Genomic DNA, 13,919 nt, shown 5'->3' on the forward strand with positions numbered 1-13,919 from the left:
TCTTTCAGAAAAAATAAAAATAATTAGATAAATTCGCGGAGGCAGTTACTTTTTTGAACAAGTTGAGCTGAGCTCGTTTTGTAGCGTTCGACCTCTTCAAAGAAGTCGGATATACGATGAAAATCACTTTTTTGGATTGAACCTTTTATTTTTATTGGATCTGACTTTATTTATTGGGTTAGAGTATGAACAACAGTCATAAATTTTAATTCTTTAAAGTATCAAATTTGATTTTGTCTAGAATCATATTTAACTACTATTTTCATTATTTTCATGTTTTTATTATTAAAAAAATAATGAAACTATTTGCAGTATTTATATACTTAATAAAAGATATATCAAAAGTATTGTAGCATAAAACCTATATATATATATATATATGAATTACATTAAGACAAAAAGTTATTTATATTAGAATATCACCATGCGTACATATGTTTTATTTAACAGACCTTTGTAAAACGTTTCTCAAGAGCAAACCAAACAAAAGTACTATACTAACATTTATATTAGCCATGCATAATGACATTTCAATTTTCACCTATACAAACATCCTCTGTATGCTGGTGTCCAATAATCTGGTCCACTGTTCTCTCTGTAAATAAGAGGAGTACATGAAGTTGGAACTAAACAAAGTCCTCTAGTCCTAAGGTCTAATTTTGCATCCTCCTTATGGTGATCTTTTCTATCCAAGCTTCCCCATGGATCCTATATTATTAAGTAACACCAAGAGAAAAATCAACAATAATGCCATTAATTTAACAATGAAGAGTGAAAATTTGATAGATGTGAAAGAATATTGTTCCTCCCATTTTCAAATAAGTTGTTTAATTTTAAAATTTTTATTTTTCAAAAAAATAAGTATTCACTTAATAAATCAATGTCAAATTACTTTTTTTTGTTCAGTCATGCTCTAGAAATAATAATAGAGAGAATAAATTAGTAAAAAAAGTATAATAATTAAAGAGAATAATTATTGTTATTAAAGACAATTTTAAAACATATTTTTTATTTTTATAACTCTAATACATTTTAATCACTTTCTTAATTCAAATAAAAATTTAAAAGTGGACATTATTATTTGAGAAAAGAGAGAATACATAAGAGAAGTTTCTTAATTACCTTGTGGGAATTAGACTTCAAGTAAGGGTTGCTTAGTAGCTGCAGCAAGCACATGCAAGAATAATTAATTTTGTGAATGTAAACTAGCCCAGTATATGTTAAAGGAATAAATTAAAGCAACATAGCTCTTAATTATGATTATTTTTCATAATACAAGATAATTGTTTGCGTTATATATATATATATATATATATTGGTTCACAAGAAGATTAATTAAGTATACCTTTCACTCTTATTCTTTACATAATGTGTTTTCATAAATAACTTTTTAATTTCTTACCCCAAAAGAAAAAAAAGTTTGTAATAATTCTTATTTTTTGGATAATTTATTGGTTGTGAGTTCACGTGACAGGTGTGGTGTGCTTGGTTATATGCCTATAATAAATTTTGCTCTATTTTAGAAACTATTAAGCAATACTTTGAGAGTTGGACAGGAGCTTCTATAAAAGAAGACGAACGTAACAGGTAGTTATTACTAAGTCGATTAGGAGCTAAAAGAGTGGGTTGACTTTGTTCCGTCTAGTTGTTGATGACAATGTCAGAGATAACTACGATTTTTTTATTAATATTTGTATTGTAATTCTGAACTTTCTAAATGCTCCACCTTACTGTGTTAAACTTTTTGTTTCAAAAAAAAATTAATTTACGTGTTTATGGTACAAATAAAAGTGTACGTTGCTATAATTGTGCATGTTGTTCATGGGATAGATGGAAAATGTGTTCTTCTTCAGTGTAACATTAAAAGAATGGGGAGAAAAAAGAAGAAGAAGAAAAAGGAAATTAAAAGAAAGCAACAATAATTGGTGTATTATTATTATATAATTATATTTAGTTGCATTAGCATAATGATTCAATAATGAAGGAAACTTTTTTGAAAGTGATACGTACCTGGACTTGTTCTTGAAGAAACTTTATGTACCCAATTGCTTCAAACAGCACCGAAGCTGTGTCTGTCTGAAATTCAAGAAAGAAAATTGGATCACTATGAAGTAGTAGGTAGTGAGAAAAGTAGAAAGCACTGTTAATTATTTATTTAAATATATACAAAGTTGAGAAGGAAAAAAAAAAGTTAACAAATAAAGAAATAAAAAGGAAGAAATTAGTGCAATCCGTAGTAACAACCTTTCCAAATGGAGACACAATTTGTTGAAGGGCTGTGATCTTGTCCCCCAGCTTGACTTTGGGTGCTTGCACCTTTTAAACAAAATAAAAATGAATAGAAGCTTCTTATTAATTTTAAATAAACAAGTTTCTTTTTCTTCATTTTCTTTAATTTAATTAATATAATTCACGTTATTAAAAACTAAAATCAACTATTATGTATTTTTGTACAAATATATATGCAGTTCAATTTATTTTTAATATGTATATTTTGATGTGTATTATCTATTAATAATTAATTTTAGAATAAATTATCATTTATATCTGTAAAACAGATAACAATGTACCCATATAAGAATAAAACGACAATTATAATCACGGAAGATGATTTTCGTGTGTTAAGAGTACTCGGACGTTGGTTACACGATTGGTCCGTTAAGGTATTCTTAGCACACAAAAACTATTTTTCCTAAGTACAATTGTCGTTTTATTCTTATATAGATACATTTGTCTTGTATCTTTTATAGATATAAATGGTAATTTATTCGTTAATTTTAAGAGGTGATTTTAATATATACCTATGGTAGTTTTTCATTATATATATTGTTATGTATACCTTTGTAGAAGAAGCTGTGGATGTATCTTGCTTAGGCTTCTTCAAAATTGCTTCTGAAGATTCTTCAGATCTTTTCTTCTTTACTTCACGAGCTGTTGTCCCCTCTATTCTTCCATTATTACTTCTATTTATCTGCATATTTTACAAAACAAACTTAATTAGTAAACCTTTTTCTTCTTTTTTTTTTAATAAAGATAATGTAAGGAAATTAAAGGAGAATGAGAATTGATATGAACACTTGACTTCAGATTTAAATAAGATGAAAGAGTCTTAATTAACTACTAAATTTTGAGTTTAACTGTGAAAAATTAACTAACCTAGCAATTAATATACCAATTTTGTTAATTCAACCATGCATTATTATTATTGGAAGGGAAGAGTATAATCTCACCGGGGATGTTGTTTGAAGACCTTGGTGCTTCTTTGATTCAGATAAATTATTGATGTATTTGATATTAGGCTTTTGTGCATGGATTCCAAGAACTGGCCTCCCAAGCCTACTATTAAAGGAAATAACATCTGAGATGTTTCTTGTGCATGAAGAAAGGTTTGGCAAATCATGGTAAAATTTATTACCACTACTATCTCCTCCTCCCATCACTGAAGAAAGACCATTAATTAGTCCATTTTGAAATCCACTATTTGTTTGATGATGATGATGAAATTCTTCCTTCACCTTTGTGGGATGATCATAGCTACTGATTGGAGGGTATGATGTGGAATCTCCAATAAAAACTTGTTGCTTGAAATTACAATTAGGGTCATGATGATGATGATTATTAATATTTGTTGGTGGATGATCAAAGTGGCTACTACTAACTTCAGGGTCAGGTGGGGCAATAGACCAAGTGCTAACAAGATTAGATAACTTAGTCAACCTTTCATTATTCTCAATCAATGCATCATCACTGAACCCATTATTATTATTATTATTATTATTCAAGTGCTTCTCAAAACTGTTGTTGAATGATGAAGAAGTTGATCCACCACTATATTCCCAACTAGTGGTGGTGTCAAGTTTCTTCAAGTAGTCACATGCCGGTTCTTCAAACATAGAGCTTGTCATGTTCTTAGATGATAGTGCATCCAGAAACTTCATTTCTCCCATTTCTTCATTGTTCTGCAACTCCCCGTTTGATCCAACAGCTCTATATATTGTTTAAAAAAAAAAAAAACACCAAATTAACCTTAATATATTTAATCTATGTGGGTGCATATCAAAATCCAATTTTGATTTTTTTGGATTCAAATATACAATAAAACAAAATAAATATTAAAGATATATTAAGGATTTTGTTGGTTTGAATGAAATCAGAAAAAATCTTAGTTTCATAGTATGAAAGCATTGACTAATTTGTGGATTGGATTAGCAAAATCTATAGAAGACAGAAAAAAAAAAATAGTACCTTAACCCTATTTAATAGGCTCCTATATATATAAATAAAACCTTATAGCACCCTATATTATTCCACCTAAATAAAAGTTATTATTCCCTTTTCTCTAATTCTCCCTCTATATATACATATATAAACACTTGAATAACAATAAACAAAGTGGTTTAGAAACTATATCTGTATAAAAATCATAGAAATTTGAAGGTAGGTATAGTAGTACTCACGAAAGAACATGATTCCAAAGATGATTATCGTCAGCATGTTCGGGCAAGAAGTGGTTGTTGTTGGAGGAAGGATCAAGAAGCCTTCGGGAAGAATCAACAGTGAGGGTTGAATGGTTGGAGGCATTAGTGAAAGAAGTTGAAACAGATATATCCTCGTCACAAGAACATGATGAAGAATTATTATTATTATTATTATATGCGTTAGTATTAGTAGCGTGATTTGCATGGAGGTACCACCAATTGAATGAAGTAGGAGAAGTGGTTGCAACTGAGTTTCCACCACATCCTTCAGCCATAGATAGATAGGTAGCTAGCTAGGGTTATTGTGTGTATGAGTTTCTTTCTTTTTCTTTTTCTTTGTGTTGGGGTTTGTGGGAGTGGGAATTTATGGAGGGGAATGGTTCATAAGGAGTGACGTATAATAAGTTTGTAGAGCTAGGTTATGTGAATTATAGGGGAGACAATAAAATATGCAACGTGAGTTTTCTCCACTAACGTTCGTGGGTAATTATTATAATAGCCTCATGGGACCATACCATATATAAGTTTCGCCTTAAACTTCTCTACTATATGCTCTATAAGGCTGTTAACTATAGCTAGGGTTAGCCGATTTGGGTTGGTGGAGTAGTCAGTTTACTCGTTCGTTTAAACAAGTGTCGGAGGTTTGAATTTCGCTTTGTACATGTAGCAATTCATTGGCCAACGGCAGACCCTTAAATAGAATTCAGATTCGCGACGAATTAGTCCTTAACCTGTCGGATTGAGGGATACTGTAGGTAACCAACTATGGCTAGGGTTCCTAGTTTTGTTTTGCTACCTACAATGTGCACTTTCTTCCAATTTCCTGTCCCTCATCAATAGTATTACCCTTCATTCAATTTCCATGTGTGTTAATTCAACACACGTTTTTATATAAAAATAATAATTAGTTATAAAATGTAAATGTTTATTATATTAAATTATGAAGAGGTAATTCAGTTAGTTTTTTTATTTTGAAAAAAATTGATAGAGTTTGACAAAAGGTTTAGTAATTTTAATTATATTAAGTGTATACTAAAATTCGTTATTAAAATTAATTATTAGAATAAAATATATATTAAAAATAAATTAAATTATATATATATTTATATAAATATATAATAACTAATTTTTGTGACTTATTTTAATGTGAAAATAAAATAGTAGTGAATTTATGTGAAACAAAAAGATAAAATTTATAATACACAGAAAACACGAAACGATAAAAAAGACGACAAGTTTTATTGGTAGCCTTAGTTCCAAAGCCTAAATTTATCACAGCAACCTCAATGGTTGAGACTCCTCTCTCATAGGTAGGTAAAACGTAAGTTATGGAAGCTGTTCTCTTTTTTTTTTTTTTCAATTTCAAAAGATGAGTTAGATCATCCCTAATCTTAAACATTATAACATTATAATATTGGTTTATACTATACACTCACACACATAACACTAAAAGTTATTATTTACTACTGTCGTAAGCCAAATCTCGAAGATTATTACCACTAAACTTAGGACTTGTGTACTGAAAGCTCGTTAAATCGGATATAAATTGAATTATATATGAGACTTAGAAAGAACAAAATTTGTTTTTTTTTTTTTTAATTCGACCCAACTCAATCCACATTCCATACATAGGTTAAGCCCACGGGTGATGGGTTCGAATTTCATTACAAAAATAAATTTTTACTTGTTGAAAGTATGAAAAATATATTTAAATACACAAAAAATATTTGAAAATATTAAACGCTTTAAAAAGTAATAATTAATTTGAAAGAAAGATATATACCCTAAAAAAGCAAATATTGTGTTATCTAATTGAAATAATCTGTTGTATCACATATCATATATATGAATTGAAAATAGTTGTTAACTTTATTTATTTTTAATTTTCTTTTACAAAGATATATATTATTATTGAAAAATATTTATTAGGTATTTTCATTGGAATAACCAATAATAAATAGTTGATAACGATATGAGTTGAATTGAATTGTATGTATAAAAGAGATATAATCATTTATATTGTTTTTTTTATATATTAATTTAGGTCTTTAAGAGAAGTAATTTTATAATATGATATTAGAACATTTATAATCGAAAAATTTAGAGTTTGATCCTTTTTGAATTTTTACTTGAGGGAACAAAAACTTAAAGGTATAATGATTTATGTTATCGTTTTTTATTAACTTAAACTTTTAAAAGGAGTGGTTTGATAATGGGATGTTTAATTATTTTTTTATGATGTTCAAAATTTAAAATAAAAACAAGGTAAGAACAGAGTAACCCTTTTGAGTTCATTTTGAACGACTTTAGAATAAAATGAGCTAGTAGGACCCACCCTCTATAAGAACCTTAATTAGGGTCATTGTACGGAGTTAAGAAGACATGCATTAGAAGACAGGTTACAATGAACTCATTGAATATATATACCCTCAGGTCTTGTTCTTAATATATAAGACAAGAAGTGCTAGAGATATTGAATTGAATGTGAGTGAACGATATTAGTATATACTTAAATGATCACAGTTTAATCATTACATAACTTTTCTTCGTGGAGAATTGTCCTAGGAAGAAGTCTATATGATGAAGTCCCCCTTTGGGGTTCCAAGTGATTGGGCTGAGATTGTGAGAATCAAGAGATTTCTTAATGTCTATTTTATCTAATATTCTAATTTGCATCATTATCGGGTAAAAAATGATATTACTGATGTGTATAGTAGGTTATGAGAGTTAGTTAGAATATTCCATTTGTAAAAGTTGTTATATTCTACAACTCACTCTCATTTTCTCAGCATCAATTCTCAATTAATCTTCCTCACTCTCTCTTTCACTTTCAACATCATCCTTGTGTCTGCTACCTTTTAGAGTGGAAATGTCTCCACCAATAATTTTTACTATTTTCTTTTAAATACTCATATTTTATTCCAAAAAATTAGTTTGAATAATATTATTTATCGTCTCCTATAATGAGAAAAAAAATAACTGTTAGGCGGTAGTTGAGAAATAGTACGTGGCTCCATCACAAGAATTTTATACGATAAATTATGCACAATATTAATTAATTAATTAATCCATGAATATTTTTATTTTTATTTTAGAAAAAATGACAAATTGGTCCTTGACCTTTTGATCTGCAGACATTTAAGTCCTTGAGAATTTGAAAATACATTTAAATCCTAACTTTTTCAAAATCTAAACATATTGACCCCTCATATTCACTTGGATCTGTCGGACTCAACGAAAAAATCAAACGTAACTCCCGTTGTACTGACTTGGTTGATACGGATGCACACATAAGTAAATTTTTAAAATTGAATAAATTAAATTCAAGGATCGATATGTCCAAATTTTGAAGAGGTCAAAAACTTAAATGTATTTTTAAATCTTCAGGAATTTAAATGTCCGCAAACCAAAAAGTCAGGATCGATTTCTCCTTTTTTCTTTATTTTATGCTGACCTGCCACCCCAAATCCATATATATATATAAGTACCGTAGACTAAGAAGCATGGCATGCTAGTAGAACCTACAAAATTTTTCTCTACCTCTTTAAAAAAAATAATAATAAACAAATATTTAAAATTGAATTGTTTTGTTTGAAGTATTATTGGCTGGAGCACAAAGAAAACTTTTGGGTTCGTGCACTAGCCGCCACTACAATCAAACAGATGTTCCTGAGCCACATAATCAACTCACTTTACAGCGAAATTAATTAATTAAGATCGAAAGTGAGCCATAATAATAACCAAATAATTACCAATACGTATTCTTTAGTATTAGTTAGTATCATTAATTTGAAAGATAGAAAGTTTTGATACATGAACACTATAAGTTGATAGGTCAGGTGGCTTTATTTTAAACAAGAGTCGTTTTATGTTAGTACACAGATCAATTATAAAACAATTGATACCCACGAGAGGGATAGTTAGTTTTATTGTTTAGTATTAATATCTTTTTAACGTGTAACTTTAGAAATTTAATTAACTTGTGACAAAAGGAATGAAGAAAGCAACAGTTGCATGTATAGAGAGGACGAATGAAAGCGTTGCCAATTTCCTTTAGCTTCTTGTGTTTGACACAAATTCATCTATGACTATTATTATTGCATTCAAAGTTTTATCGTCAAATATACATACCTTTTTGTCGGATAATTAAATCATCAAGAAGATCAGATTAGTTTTGATTTGAATTTTGAAACATACTATTATTACTGATAATTATTAACCGGTTCAAATAAATGGCATGTGATTGTGAAATTTAATTTGTCTATTGTTTAATTTGAAATTATAATATATATGAAGAGAATTTTTTTCTTTTTTTCTTAAAAAAAAAACAGGAATAATAATGCTATATGTTTAATAAATATTATTATTTTTTATCAGTATTTGACTAGTAATAATTGTACCTATATTTAATTAATAAAAAATTTATATTTATGTTAGTCAAATAATAATAAAAATACTGTCCAAAAATTTTTCAAGAATAATATTTTTCAATGAGATAAAAGGAGAAATTCTCACCTTTGTGTTTGGCATCTTTTGTTTGGATACCGAGTAGGTATCACTTTTTTCGTTTTTTTCCTTTTTTTTTTTAAATAAGTAAACTTCTAGTGAGTAGTTAGTTACACAATTTTTTTATAGGCATTATCATCTACTTATTTATTTAATTAAGGTGTAACTTTGAAATAATACAAAAGGAAATTTAGACTTTAGAAAAAACATTTACAAGTTTAGAACGTAACCAACTTAAATGGATGAGATTACAACTCTCAAAACATAGGTTTTTCCGAACATTTAGGGAGAATGGAATGTTGAATGAAGTTGACCTCAATGTAGATGTTATGGTGAAATTGTCAAATTGAGGACCTACTTTGATGCTTACTTTCCGCCTTCAATTAAATTCGACATATCAGGTTTTCAAGCAGTTTATTATAGTATATCACTAATTTATTATAAAAGGTTCTAATTTTCTCATACCGTTTGAAAACAAAAACAATTTAGATTCACCGAGATAATATTTGTAATGTGATAAAATAAAAAAGGTTAATTATCTTTAAATGATTTGATGTGATATACTTATAAACTTTAATAGGACACTTACTCTAACTCTCAACTCTTATATTATTATTATTATTATTATTATTATGTCTCTTTAAACTTTGTTTTCCTCATTTTTCTTCTGCCTCTTGCTATATGGGCGTTCAATTATGTTTTTCAATAATCCATCCACTAGTATTGAGCCAAGTATTACTCAGATTACTAGTCATACCTGCTAGTTAGATATATTTTTTTAGTTGTCAACGCTATTTTTAATTTGACAGACTAAAAACTAATTTACTCCAGATTTGAGTGACAAAATTTAAACTATTTACTTAAACGGATGAATGAGTTGTTTCTTCGGCTAATTTACATTAATTATACTAGCGAGGTATATCATTCTTGCTAAAACATAAATATTTTATAAGATGAAAACTCAGGTGTAGTCGATTTCATATAAAGTTGATAATTGAGAATAATTAAATAATTTGACTGATTTGACTAAATTTTCATCTAACAGTTCTTAATTATCGATTCCACGTAAAATCAATTACACTTGAGTTTCCACCGTTTCATAAACAATCAACTTCATTCACATTGAATAAGAAATAAATAAATTATAAGGTGAATAAAGATGAGGCTCTTTTATTTTGAGTGGCTAAAATAAACTAAATTAGATAGACCCTCCAATGAAACAAGAAATAGTGGCACGTTTGTCCTACCTTAACATGCTTTATAATCTTCGTTTTTCAATTACTAAGACACTCTTTACACCTGTGATTAGAGAGCACGAGTACTCTACTTTTCAATTAAAAACACATATTTTGGATGGGACAAGTTCCGATTGTGACCATTGCACGCGACCCTTTTTTTTAATTAATCATAGAAAAAATTGAATGAAGAAAGTCCAAACCAAAAAGGAATTGTTTAACTAGAATAATTTGTGGTCTAGTGCTGCTTTGCTTGTCTACATTATACAATCACGATTTAAAATAAAAAGAATGTTGACCTATTTTCTCTTTGTGGAGTTATCTTACATATTCATAGGGTTTTATTTTTCTTTTGCTTTGTTATTTTTTTATTTTTTTATTTTATATTGTGATGTGTTTTCTACTTTCATGTGGGATTCCTCTTACTTTTGTTCCAAGTCCATATTCCACTAGAGGAGTTTGGTGTTGGTGGAGAATAGCCAACAAATTAAAGAATAATTAAAAAAAAATTTGGTAACCGAATAACGAGAGTTTGGTTATTAGCAAATGTGAGTTGAGATAGATATCTGGAGGAATTTTAATTTACTTACAAAGTTGAAAATAGAGTTTAATTAGGGAATTAATATTTTTAGCTAGTATTAGCTAATTTTTTAAATTATATTTTTTATTCTAAATTCTAGATTCTAAATCCTAAATCTTAAATTCTCCAAAATATAAAAATTTAAAAATAATTTTATAATAAAAAGTTATCTAATATTGAATAATTAAAAATTAATTTCTTATACACTTATTATTCTCTTTATTAATGATAATAATATAAGAGGGGCGGGGCTATCGGAAAAAAAAAATTATTAAACCCCACATTGTACGAAATAGATAAATAAATAAATAAAATCCCCATTGGATTGCCACTGTATATATTAACTACACTAACTTCATGGAAGTGCATGTTTGCTGATCAAGAAGAAAATTTGCATGCTTATAAATATATCATTTATGTGACGTGATGAGAAGGTAAAGTTGTAAAGCTTTTTAAGCTGAGTGGGTTGCAATTTTTAATTTTCATATATATTTTATATATTTATAAATTTACATGATACTTTGGCATTACATACACATCTCAATTCTCAAGTTCAAAAATCAAAACATCATTATTTTAATTAAGAAAAAAAATGGTAAAAACTCAGTTTTTTTTTTTTTTTTTTAGTGATCATTGAAATGCTGGAATGTTTTTAAGTATATCTCTCTTATGATTAAACAAATGTTAGTGGTATTTTGTTTGCCAACAAAAAAAAGAAGTTAGTTTAATTTTCAAAGACACCTGACCTAAATGGATATTAATTTTTATAAGGCTTTTCAGCGGAGTTTTTTTTATTGGTCGTTTGATTACGTGCTTTAAATATTCATCATACGAAGAGTTTAAGTATGATTTAGTAGTTATTAATTTATATTTTTAAATATTAAAATATTTATTTTAATTTTATATATTTTGATTTTGTTTATTTAGTTATTAAATTAAATTTTATTTTATATTAGTATGCTTAATTTTTTTTAATCAAATAAGATGTTATAAATAATAGAGAGATTAAAAAAATCTCAAAACACTCGTTAGTTTCGTAATGAGATCATTGTGTACACAAATGAGATAAAAGATTGAGTGATTTTTTTCGATTCAATTTCTAAATCTACAGTGTAGACAAATTAGATTGAGTGACTTTCTTTTTTGTTATATCAAGAAATTGAATAAAATATAGAGTGATTATTTTATTCAATTTTAACTTATCTTTCTGTACTCTATTTCAAAAAATTCGATTAATTGTATTCTATTTAAATTTATATTTCAAGAAATTAAATTAATTATATTCTATTTCAATTATAAATTATATCTTTCATTTAATTTCAATCATTGTCTTTTTATTTATCTTTCATTTTGTATTATTTAATATCATATTTCAGATATTAAATTAATCCTTATTAGTATATGTTTCTTCTTCTTGTATCCTAGAAAAAAATTTTAATATCTCTTAGCGTCTTTCTTTATGTTTTTGTTGTTCTTGTCTTCTTTGTTTGTGTTTCATTCTTGTTGATTTTATTATTTAAAATCAAAAAAAAAAAAAATACAAAAAAAAATAAAAAAGAAATTATCTTTCTTATATTTTATCTTTTCATACACTATTTTTTTAACTACAAGATTCGAGGATAAATATATTTTTTAAAGAGGAAGAGAATAGTGATACATTCTTCAAATGTTCGTTTAAATATTTGTGATACGAAGAGTTGAACTATTATTTAATAGTTATTAGTTTATATTTTTAAATATTACAATGTTCAATTTAATTTTATGTATTTTAATTTTATTTATTTAGTTATTAGATTAGCTTTTATGTTAGGAGATTTAGAATTTTCTTTATTTTGACCTAACAAAAAGTTATAAATACTTCATAAATTATTGTCTCTATTATAAAGAGATCAAAGAAGTGTCAAAGTACTTTTTTATTTTGTGATAAAATTATAGTATGGACAAATGAGATTGAGTGAGTCTCTCTCCTGTTATATTAAAAAATTAGATAAAAAATTAAGTAACTCTCTTCGATTTAATTCTTAAACTATAGTGTAGACAAATTAGGTTGAATGAGTCTCTTATTACATCAAAAAATTAGATAAAAAAATAAAATAATTATCTTTATATTCAAATTCAACTTATTTTTATATTTTATATTTTAATTTTAAATTATCTTTTTTTATTCAATTTCAATACTTGTCTTTTCATTTATCTTTTCTTTCATATCATTGTTGGAGAAGTCATCATAAAATTGTGCTCCATTATTGTGTATAGTTCAAATTAGTTTTTGATGGTTTCTGCTATTGCAACCAATTTCAGTTAATATTATAGCACGTTATCAAATAAATTTAGTATGAAGCACATTAAAAATAAGTTTTTGTTGAGTTTAAATTTTAAATATTTTTTATATAAAAAAAATTCAAATATTTCTTTTAATTGAGATTCAAATGTTCTTATTGAAAAAAATTTAAATATTTTTTTTCCTTATGTTAAGTATTAGCTGCAATATTAATAGTACAATATTGGTTACCAAAACTTTTTCATTAATATTTTCTTTCAATAATTAAACTGTCATATAACATAAAGTAATTAGTGGCAATATAATCCTCCACAATAATGATCGATATATATTCACTTGGTGCGATATATATAAGTTACTCTTAAACTAATACTGCTACTCTTAGGTTGCCAAATCTTTCATGATTTCTTTGCTTGTTCTTCATGGATTAGATTTCCTTAAAAAATCACATTCTCTCTCTCTCTCTCTCTCTCTCTCTCTCTCTATATATATATGCTTTTTACCTAGCTCCATAAATTTCAAGTTCAATACATTAAAAAGGACTCATCAAACTCTTCCCTTTATTCTTTTCCTCTTTTTGATATTCACCAAGTATAAATACTAATTAATGATTTACAAATGATGTTAATCATAAAATCTCTTCAAATTTTTTGCAACTATGATTTGCACTGTTTCAATTAGCTAGACCTGGGTCAAAATGCAATGGTTTAATTATTATTAGATATTTTGATGACACATTTTTTCACTTTACACTAATAAATGACAGTTGTGGTTACATGAATTTGAGTTTAATTAGTTTGTCCAGATATGTATAGAGGTAGAGGTCTTTTATCAAATTT

The 13,919-nt window shown here is 26.9% G+C and overlaps 1 protein-coding gene across 1 annotated transcript; it reads right to left on the reverse strand.

Moving 5' to 3' along the window:
- Window positions 1-389: 389 nt before the first annotated feature.
- Window positions 390-4,869, reverse strand: LOC107468035 (transcription factor bHLH111). Its single transcript, XM_016087279.3, has 7 exons — window positions 4,458-4,869; window positions 3,231-3,987; window positions 2,840-2,971; window positions 2,245-2,316; window positions 2,011-2,076; window positions 1,123-1,161; window positions 390-708 (listed from the first exon to the last, which is right to left on the reverse strand). Exons 1-7 carry the CDS (start codon window positions 4,751-4,753, stop codon window positions 538-540), a joined length of 1,533 nt encoding a protein of 510 aa, XP_015942765.1. The 5' UTR covers window positions 4,754-4,869; the 3' UTR covers window positions 390-537.
- Window positions 4,870-13,919: the final 9,050 nt, after the last annotated feature.

The sequence above is a fragment of the Arachis duranensis genome, chromosome 9 (assembly GCF_000817695.3).
Source record: "Arachis duranensis cultivar V14167 chromosome 9, aradu.V14167.gnm2.J7QH, whole genome shotgun sequence".
Lineage (NCBI taxonomy): Eukaryota > Viridiplantae > Streptophyta > Magnoliopsida > Fabales > Fabaceae > Arachis > Arachis duranensis.